An 11,266-nucleotide genomic window follows, 5' to 3' on the forward strand; every position below is an offset into this window, starting at 1 on the left:
AAAATCTTGTCTATTTGGTATCCATTTATGGTGTATTTGTTGAGTTGTCTTGTCCACTAGGACCATATCAAACCAAAAAGCGCATTGCCGAAAAGGATTGATAAGATGTGAAAAAATCACATCTTTCCTTCACTCTTTAGTCAAAGATGCCCAAATATGATTTAGAGCCCGTAGCTTATAAGTTGCTGAAAAACAGCTTATAAGCTATTTTTTACTTTTTTGAGTGTTTGGTTGATCGCTTATAAACTATTTTGTGCTTACAATAAGCTCAAAAAAATAAGTTGGCCCATTTGGCTTAACTTAAAAAAAACAGTTTATAAGCTGTTTTTCAGCTTAACTTCCAAGTGATTTTTGTTTCCCTAGAGAAACGGGGAAATTGTGGAAAAAATCTTATCCAAAAAACACAAGCTTATGTCGTTTATAAGAATTGACGGGAAAGATGAACAGTGTTTTACAGCGGATATTAGATGATCTAGCTGGAGAATATTTTTAATGAGACATCTGAACAGTGACTGCTCCAAAATCAAACTGGTTTCTCTGTGTTCCTTCTTAAATGGCTCTAGCTTTAGCTTTCTTTGTGAACAAAAGATAGGAAAATCTTTTTCAACATGAAAAACGACCCTTATTATGAACCTGAAAGTTGCTCAACTCTTAACCGAGCCATCACATTTTTCTTGAACTTTTACATTTTTCCTTCCCTTGATACGTTTGAGCAATGGTTCAATAACGCCTTTGCTTCTCGGACTCGTTCTCCAAAGCCGTCCCTTTTTCAAGAGCTGCTGCTCCTTGTTGTTCCCGTGGGTTGGTATGCCTGCTTAAGGACACCAAAATACGTTTATTAGAGATCACTAATCTTGTGCATTTGTACCCTGCTAGTGTAATTTAGCCTGTTGTAACAGGTTATCTACCTTCTGTTTGAGGTTACTCGTCCCTCTTATCATAGGTTGTTAGTTGCAATTATTTTTTAAGTGATCTGATAAAAAAGTCCTAAAAAGAAATCCCTTTTTCAGCCGAGACAAAACTTTTTGTGTTATCATGTGAACTTTGAAGCACTAAAATTGGTGCTATGAAATAAGCATCAAAAATAATAATTCAGTACTTACTTTTTAAGAGTGCCTCTTTCTTCCCTCTCATTTTTCCACCGGCAAAGTCATGCTGGACCCTGGATTCATGCATTCCATCATCATTAATGTCATCTGCCATGGACTTCGCGGCCCCTGCGAAAGTCCACGTGGCTGTCATCTGCTTGTTCAACATTCGCATTGCATAGTATGGGATTTTCCTTCTGTTTCCATTCAATTTGCTGCGTTCATTGATGAACGTCAAACAATCCACTAAACTTAGTCTAGCCAATCCTTTCATGTCATAAGCCTGTGATCTTCGCCATAGGCTCTTAACATGAGGCCTCATTTCACCTGATAAGCATAAGGCTCGAGTTGTATCACTAATAGCTGACTCTGCTTCTCCTAAAACTAAATGACATTGAGCTCTATTGCTATAAAGAACAATCCTTTCTTTTCTTGATTTTAATGGGCACAAATCTAAAGCCTTTGTGTACTTGCTTACAGCTGCTTCAATCTCAGCTGACCAAAATTTCCTGTTTCCTTCACGTTTTAAAATGGAAACCAAAAGCTCTATTTCCTTCACTTCTTGTTCGGACATGATTTTATCCCTTTTCCTTTTTTCCACTTTCAAGTCCCAAATCTCTTCAATTGTTTTTTGTGATACTTTTTCGTCGACATCCAATTGACCATATTTGATTTTAGCATAATCTTGTAAGAGTACTTGCGTTATCATGTCCCCCATTTTTGTTCTTCCTTTGATAGTTCTAAGCTCTACTAAATCTGCAAGAAAAGTAGCTGCAATGTTTATTACACTGTTTCTTGTTTTAGGATCCTTTAGAAGTAAGAGTAAACTTTCAATTGCCATGAATTGCCATTCATCTGAAGACCTTGATAAGTTGCAAATATTTTCAACAACTTCTTCTAATTGAGCTATGTTTTTTCGACCATCTTCGCTTTGACAGAGACTTCTGATAAGGCCGATACCATAGAAAGAATTCTGGTTTTGTAATCCGCCCCATATATTACACAAATTCTTGAGAAATTCTTCTTTGCATATCAAATTGATGCTTTTTTTCTTTCTAACAAAGCAGTTGAGAAGGTAAAGAGACCAGCATTGCATTTGGCAAGTCCAAGACTCTGCTTTTTTGTTCTCCATTTCCAATTCTCCGAATCCTTTTGTCATCAAATAGCCATGATATTCGACTCTGTTTTCACTTTTCTTGCACACAAACTCACTATAGATTGTATAACTGCATTTGGAAGCTATCTCCATTGCTAGCTTTATAATCTCCACTTCATGGATTTTAATGTCTTCAAATGTTCTTCTATGTCTCGCAATATGACCAAGTGCTCTAACAGCCACTCTTTGCTCAACCCAAGTTAACTTACCACTTAATAGCTTTATTAATGGCGAAATTACGCCTGATTTAACGGCCAAGACAGAAAATCGAGCTTTGTTCATGGTGTAGGAGCCAATAATGTGAGCTGCATAGTAAGGAACGTACACGTTTTTTCCTCTTGAAAGCCAATTTTGGTCACGGATGCACCTGTTGAGAAGTTTAGCCATGCAATGAAAGACGCCGAGGGACGGGAATTCAGGGTCATCAGGCTGAGCCACAGCACTATTCCAGAGGCACCTTAAGGTGAGAACAAGTTCCATTTCTTCTCTGAGATGCAACTCTTTGAAGCATTGAGATATTAATGTCTTTCGTACCGATGGATCTTTTTCTTCCAGTGTGCACAACAAGCAACTACGACCAGTACTGTTGCATTTCATGTTCATGTTTTATTTTTGTTCTCTGAGTAGTCAGAGAATGTTCTTAATGGAGTTTCTATGGCAGGTAGTGGAGTACTAGTTTAATTTGCACTGATTGATGGGCAGGTGGGGGTTCATTTTCGAAGTAACTCTTAGTCAGGTGTTTTGTCGTTATTCATGTCTATAGTACATATGACAAAGTTGTGACCCCCCTCCCACGCAAAACTCCAAATAAGAAAATAAAAAAGAAAAGAAATTGAAAGAGAAAGAAAGTGTTTTGACAAACATGTGGACTGAATCATGAGACCAGTTCATCCGACTCTGACAAGAAGTTTTGAGTTGTGAGAATTGTAATGTAATGCACGATGAAGTAACTTTAGTAACAGTAGAGAAATATGATTAATGAAGAAGAAGAAACTGAAGTGTTCTATCGTACAATTCACTACAACAAAATATGCTTTTAGCGGCAATTAATTTACGATAATAACTTAATTGCCGCTAATTATATTCTAGAATTAATTATTACCGGCAACACCAAATTTTAGCCCTAACAATAAATGCCGCAAAAGCCTTTAGCGACCTTGGATCTAATGGCATTAACCAATTGCTGATAAATGTTTTTGTGGCAATAATAACTATTGCCGTTAAAAGAAAAATATATTGTCAATTCTTTGGTACAGTGTGCAAGCGTCAAGAACAAAAGAGGAATTGAAGGAATAGAAATATAAATTACTGTATCATTGGAGAAAAGGACACCAACAATGATATCTTTAATGACGAACCATTTCAAGAGTATGGGTGTTGTGGTGCCACTAGGACCTTGGAAGTATTGGAAAAGATGCGCTCACAAGTCATAAATGACCAACTTCTTTCACTAGGTGTAATACATTCTAATAAAAAATAAAAAAATCCTCCTCTTTTTTTTGGCTGAACTCTCACGTTACAATCAACCTAGTCGGTCGAGAAGTAAAATTGGAGAAAGCTAGGAACAACGTTTCATATTCGTTCTTGCCCCACCGTTGCTAATGGGATCACGGTTAATTTTTCTTCATTTAATTACTTATGTTTCAGTTTGTTAAGTTGTTTACACGAAAAATTAATACAGTTGAATTTGTGTTCGTGGTCAAGGATACGTGGATCAATATGACCGAAATAATGAGAAAAATAACATTAGAACGTAATATGAACGATATGTAATTGAAAACAAGGAGTTAGAATAATCTGAGCCTTGGAGAAGCCCTTGAGCTAGAGTCTCCGGACAAGCGAACAATCTGAACTTTGCTTAATTAAACAAGAGCAATTAAAATTGAGAGCAAAATAAGAGCAAGGTATTTCTTGTATATATTTTCAAATGTCCTTTATAATGAAATGAAAAGCTTTATTTATACTTGAGTTATGGGATACAAGTTCCATGAATCATGCCCCCTTAATTACCAATATTAATGATACAATGAAAGGTAATTAAGCGGTGATAAAGGCTGGAAAAATCTTGGGGTCTTCTGTAATGGCTGTGCATTGAATGATGTTTGACCGATGAGTTGGCACGCTCCTCCGAACAATTTATAGTTTCTGTCTCTGGTAACTATTACTAAATTACTTCTCCCGAACATCATATGTTTTTCCGGAGCCCCTCGCTTGTTGACTCGAATCTGACCTGTCACCACCGCTACATGTCATCTCTTGATACGTCCACTTGGTGTCTACGGATTTTGCCCTATACATAAGTATTAAAACTCCAATGATTGCAGATTAGCCACATAGCTAAAATACAATTTGCAAATTAGAGATCCATGTATCACACATGATATTTCAGGAAATTAATATGCTCATCCGAAATTAGAGATAGAATTTTTTTTAATTCTACAGTATGCTTTACTTTGAGACTTTTGTCTTTTTACTGCGCGATAGATCAGCGAAGCATGGGTGGTAGAATTTATGATAACAAGGTTAAGACCGTTATGCTATTTTTAAGTATATAGACCCTATGAAGTATATTTGTGGTCCCCCCTCCTATGGAAACCAATGAAGATCCTCTAAGGCAGGCCCTTTTTTGACATCAAATGATCTATAGTAGCTTCATGGTATCCAGATTTAACTTGAAAAGCAAAGAAAGGGCAAATCCAGCAATAGTTTACTTTGTTAATTGGACCAGGAGTACAAATGGGGTTGGTCTCAAGAAAATGCGGCTAACCTATGAATGAGTTAAAGTATCTTTTTGGGATTCTTTTTGAGTTGAAGTAGAGTTCGCAACTCAGTTAAACTGAAGGGGCATTGCTTTTGATGGCAAAAATAATCATTACAAATCTGGGATATGTACTACTAACATGCTTAGTCCAGGTTTCAAAATGTGTCTATGTTTGTATTAAGTACTCTATCTTTACATATGTCTTCCTTACTTTCTACTAATTTCTTTTTGTAAGATCATTTCATTCTAATTTTTTAAACATTTTTCTTACATTGCTATCTTTATTTTTCTTTTCTTCTTTAAGTCCTTTTTATATGTTTATGGTGGAAATGGAATAAGTTGGAAACGAATTCCAGTCATACTAACAGCAACAGGTAAAATGTTAGAAACTAGAAAGGCCCTTTAATGCCAATACACTACGGATGAAGTGTCAAATAATTAACCCAAAATAAAAACATGATTTTCGCTGTAGCCTCCTCGAACCAGATTTTTTAGTGTGGGTATATTCTAAATTTGAGCCCTTTTTTCTCTCTCTCAAATTTGCATATAAATATATAGGTATGCCGTTCTTCTAAATAATAAGGGCCTCTTACCTAAAAGACTCTTTTTCCAATATCTAAATACTTATGAAAGAGTATTAGCTACCTGATACCAACAACAACATAACAGTGTATCCTCACAAGTGGGATCTGGAGCTACTTGAGTCTTGATACCAAGCTTATATAAAATATCAACACATACCAAATTTAATGTTTCTCAATACAAGAAAACCAAAACAATTAACTTTGATGCATAATTTCACTAAAATCAAATAAGTCGCACTTTTCAGTCACAATTATCTTAATAACGTCAGATGGAAGTAAGACAAAAGATGGGAGAATGGTACACAGATATCTAAATGGATTGGAAGTCCCTTCTACCGGCCCACAAATAATCTCTTGTATTATTGGTCTTTATCATTGGGCCCAAGCCCAATAAATCTATGGGCCTGAACAACCGAAAAGTGATTGTTTGCTTTTCTAAAAATGGTCAAGTTTTTAATGAACAATTCTAGGCATCAAATTCAAAACCTCAAGGCCATGGTAGAACTTTTACAAAACATGAGGGCGAGTATACCATTCTCTAACCCCACTAGTACATGTAACCTTGTTATAGTGATTAGAGGACAAATTAGGCTTAACAAGCTAATGAGTTACTTCATGAGTCAAATTGAGTGACAAAAAGAAGCTTAGAGAAGCTCCCTTCCATTGGCCAGCTGATGGAAATAGACTGACTATCGGAGATAGTCGTGTTAGTCCATCTGCGCTAGTTCTATTAGTTGAGCTAAGAAAAAGAAGCTCAGAGCGATAGAACGTGAAAAGAGAATATATGTGCAAATGAACTCACGAAAGTTTTGCTCTAAATCTTATAAAAAATTTGAGCATTCAATCCAAGAGTGACCAACAACCATTTAAGCTTCTTTAGAAACCATTCCGCAACTACCGATGAGAGTTGTGTAACAATATAAAGGTAAGTTGTTAAATCTCCATGGCAAAGAAATTCAATTATCAACTTGTAATATTTGAAAATAAGATGGTCAGCAAGCTATTTATTTTTTATTTTACGTCATATTAAACGAAAGTTGAGATTATACAGTCAAACCTCTCTATAACAGCATCGTTGGTTCCGAAATTTTTTTGCTGTTATACACCTATAATAGTATTGACATTTAAATAATATTTCGCCATTATAGGCAAAAAAGATACATAAAATCTAATTCTTCATTTTTAATTGTCAAATTCTAAGCTTAATCACACTTTGTATAGCGAAGAAAAATATTTAAATGATGAAAATTATATATTCATATAATATTTGTCATAAATAGTGTATTAAAGGATCAAATATTTGGTCAAAATGTCTACACTTATTATTGAGAATCATAGATATTCTATTTTTATGAAGATGGTTAATATTATGTTACCAAAAAATGAAGATAGCTGTTATATGGGGTAAAATATGTTATAGGTAAAATGCTATTATAAAGAAGTAAAATATAACATAAAAAATCGATTTTGAAAAAATTTAATTATTATAAAAAAATGTTATTATATACGGATACTGTTATAGATAAGTGTGATTGTATTTCTCTTCGGGAGCTATAGTGGGACAGTAGCTAAGTAACCCTGATTCATGCACTCATATCAAGTTTTTAACTTTCTCGAATGGATGGAATAGTATAAAAAAATTATCCTTAAAACTAGTCTCGTCACAAAACAAAGACAAAAAACTATCAAATGAAAAAAAACCAAGTGTAAATTCTCAAACCTTAAAGGAGTAAAACTCTACCAGACAAACCTAAGGATAGATCAGGTCCATAGAGAGAGAAAAGTGTGAGATAAGCATGTAATCGCATAATATTGAAGTTCAAATTAAGCAAAGTTTAAAGTTTCACAACTCTCAATCGCATTACATTAATTATTTTTCTATTAAAAGAAAAAGGTTGAAACTTTTTGCATAAATATACTTGTAGATTGTAGGTGCAAGCAAAGGAAAGCCTAGTTTATGGCTGGAAAAATTAGAATAAGGCTCTTGAGTGAGACAGAAGGGATATGGTTATCCATTCTCTAGTTTCTTTATTCTTCAACAAGTTCTAGGAACTTAAATAATTAACGTGTCACGTCACGTTAGATTCTCCTTTTCCACATAAAAGGGACGTATCAATAATTCTAATTTTTCGTGTGGACAATTCCTCAATATTTTGTTCATTCGCAATAAAATATTTTTTTTGTGCGTTGGTAACAAATTATATGCTTTTTGGGAGAGAGATACTATTTCACCAATCGAGTCACAAGTTTTTAACATATTCACACCTAACGATTTTTCACAAAATGGTGAGGAAACGTATAACTTCTAAGATTGCATTAAGGGTGTCAACCGGTTTGAACCGGAACCGGACCGGTAACCGGTTATAAAATCGGCCAGTTTTCGGTCTAAAAACTGGAACCTGCCACCGGTTCCGGTTTACCGGTTAAAAACCCGAAACCGGAACCGATCCGGTCCAAAACCTCTTTTTTTTTTTTTGTATAGTATATATATATTATAGTATTTATTAGTATATTGTAGGTATATTTACATATGTTATATAAGTTTATAAGTAAAGTTTATATATTTACTGACTAACAGGCTAACAACAAGTCAGCAATACATCATATACGTATATATATATAAAAGTTATATAACTTAAGTATATTGATTATATATAAGTATATTCTTACTATATTTTAGGTATATGTAGTATAACTTAAGCATATAACTTAATATATATATATACTTATATATAATCAATATACTTAAGTTATATAACTTTTATATATATATATATATATATATATATATATATATATATATATATGTGTGTGTGTGTGTGTGTGTGTTTAAGTTATATGTATACTATATATTATAAGTATATTCTTAGTATATTTTAGGTATATTTCTAACTTAATATAAGTAAAAATATGAACACAAGTAAATAGAAGAAAACTCAATGAGCCATATATTTTATTCATTCTTGGATAACATTTATTTGCAAGTTGTAGTTTTTTTTTAACTTGCAAATAATACATGAGTTGCAAAGAAATAGTAGAATAATAAAATCACCAATTCTCAATCATTTGGTTAATTTCCCCCATATCATATTCGGCCATGGAGATATCTTCAAAGTCTTCCATTTGGTCCGGTCCACTTGCTATCAAATCTTCAATCTCTTCTTCTTCGCCTTCCTCCGCTTCTAAGTTTTGGTTGCGTCGCTCCGATCTAATCCAATCGCGAATGCACACCAGTACTTGCAAGCTAAAGCCGGATAATGAGTGTCTATGGTCTCCAATTTGTTGTCTTCCCTGGCTAAATGCACTCTCCGAAGCCACGGTTGATACTTGAACCGTAAGGATATCTCGAGCCATTCTTGAGAGTATCGGATGACTTGCCTTGTATTTCTTCCACCATGCTAAGACGTCCAGCTCATCTAGTTCCTTGATATCCACATTTGGCTGCATCAAATAAAAGTGATATTCATCGAAATTTGCATTACAAGAAAGAGTTGGATGTGAATGTAAAACTTTTAAACCCGACAAGCCCTTTTTGCTACTTTGAGAAGTAGTAGGGCGTGGAGCAACGGGTGTAGCATGTTCTTCCAAATTAGAATAATGAGTAAAAACTTTTATAAACTCGTCATCAATAGCAGTTTCGGCTTCAGCTAAAGATGGTTGAACTCTCTCTTCAATTTCTAAAAATGTATAAATTTGACCAACCAATGCTTTAGTATAAGACACTTTTAAACAATAATTTAAAAGAGAACCCAATATAAATAAAGTTGGGATGCGAAAAAAATACTTCTTAAATTTTGCTGTCATATCAAAAATAGCCGCTTAATAACCGGGTTTATATTTATACTCTTGTAAAACTCTAGCTATTTCCGCTAGGTAGGCTAAAATTCCGATTACCGTGGGATAGAATTGTTTAGAAAAAGCAAGAGTTGCATTATAAAAAATTTCTAAGAGTTCAACACATTCCTTAATATCTTCCCAATCCGTAAAATTTAACCAATCATCACTATTAATATTATATTTGTTGTGAACTTGTTGTATGGGAATGCTATACTCATATGCTTGTTGTAGCATAATGTAAGTGTAGTTCCACCTAGTCTCAATTTCTACTTGAATTTTTCTAGGTCTAAGGTTATTTTTCGCACAAGCATTCTTAAAATCTCTAATTCTTCCCCTATTAGCATTACAAAAAAGAAACACAACTGCATCTCTAACTTTTTAAATAGAATCGTCAAAACGCACAAGACCATCTTTAACAATTAAGTTTAAAATGTGACAACTACATCTTACATGAAAAAATATTTTTTAGCGGAGGGTTTAGTTCTCTTTTTAAAAGACCAATCGCCTTTGTATTTTTAGAAACATTATCTAAAGCAATACAAAGTGTTTTTCTATAAATGTTAAAAAATCTCATAATAGTAGACATTGAATCTGCTAAAAAAAATTCATCGTGACGACCTTTTCCTTCATCATATAAAAAAGCTATAATTCTTTTTTGCATAACCCAATTGTCATCAACCCAATGACATGTAATAGCAAAAAAATCTAACTTGTTAAGACTAAGACCCAAATCAGCGGTAAGACAAACATTACAATTTAAAGAATTAAATACATGGAGCAAATAAAATCTATATTTTTTATACAAATCTATAACATCCGCTCTACAAGTACTTCTAGGAATACCCTCAAATAACGGATTATAACAACGTTGAATGTAAGTAACAAACCCAAACCCGAAGGAAAGGAAAATGGTAAACAATCATAAGTTACCATTTTAGCTATTTCTACACGCTCTTTTTTCTTGTCATACTTAAAATTTTTACCCGTTCGTGCGTCTATCGTCATTTGAATACCCCCCACATTTGAACCTGTTTGCTCTCCCCAAACATTCATATGTTTCTTTCTCATATGAGCATTTAGTGTATCCGTTCCACCATCCTTACTAGTTTCTTGCTTAAAAGTAAATATTTGTCCACATATGGTACATTTAGCTGTTTGGCTTTCCCTATCCTTAGTCATAAATTTTTAAATTTTAGCGGTTGGCTTACGAGTTCTAGGCGGTTTGTCTTGTGTATGTGATTGTGCAAGACATGTATCTCCTATGGGATTTTCGGGGGGTTGTATTTCATCATCATCATCGTCATCAAAAGTGTCGGTATAATGTTGTTGCATTGCCTCATGACCTAAAAGTGGATTATTTCCACCAATATCAATACCTAAATTAGGTGTTTCTTCCACAAATGTTTCCTCATTAAGCCCCCGCCTAACAATACCACTACTACCGGCACCACGTCTAAATTTCTTCGCCGTTATTAAATAGAATTAATTTAAATCACACTCAAATAAATCAAAAGAAAATGAATTGCAACAAATTAAATTGCTAGAATTAAATTGCGAAAAATAAAGATAGAGTTGGAACAAATGTACCAAATTGTCGGACTAATTTCCAACAAAGTGAAGGCGGCTAGAATTACAAATCCACCAAAGCTAGTTCGGATTGTTGCAAAATCACGAATTCCACCAACAATATTATAATTGCAAAATTAATAATTGAAACTATAATAAGACTTTAAAATATTTATTTGAGAGAAATTTATAGTGGCTAATTGTTGCAAAGTAACTATAATTGAGATATTGAGATTTGAGAGAAAGAGAAGAGTGAATTGGTGTGGATTAAAAT

The 11,266-nt window shown here is 33.8% G+C and overlaps 1 protein-coding gene across 1 annotated transcript; it reads right to left on the bottom strand.

The window, feature by feature from the left end:
- Positions 1-390: 390 nt before the first annotated feature.
- Positions 391-3,065, bottom strand: LOC132624882 (uncharacterized). Its single transcript, XM_060339623.1, has 2 exons — positions 1,104-3,065; positions 391-811 (listed from the first exon to the last, which is right to left on the bottom strand). Exons 1-2 carry the CDS (start codon positions 2,845-2,847, stop codon positions 645-647), a joined length of 1,911 nt encoding a protein of 636 aa, XP_060195606.1. The 5' UTR covers positions 2,848-3,065; the 3' UTR covers positions 391-644.
- Positions 3,066-11,266: the final 8,201 nt, after the last annotated feature.

Source organism: Lycium barbarum, chromosome 12 (assembly GCF_019175385.1).
Source record: "Lycium barbarum isolate Lr01 chromosome 12, ASM1917538v2, whole genome shotgun sequence".
Classification (NCBI taxonomy): Eukaryota; Viridiplantae; Streptophyta; class Magnoliopsida; order Solanales; family Solanaceae; genus Lycium; species Lycium barbarum.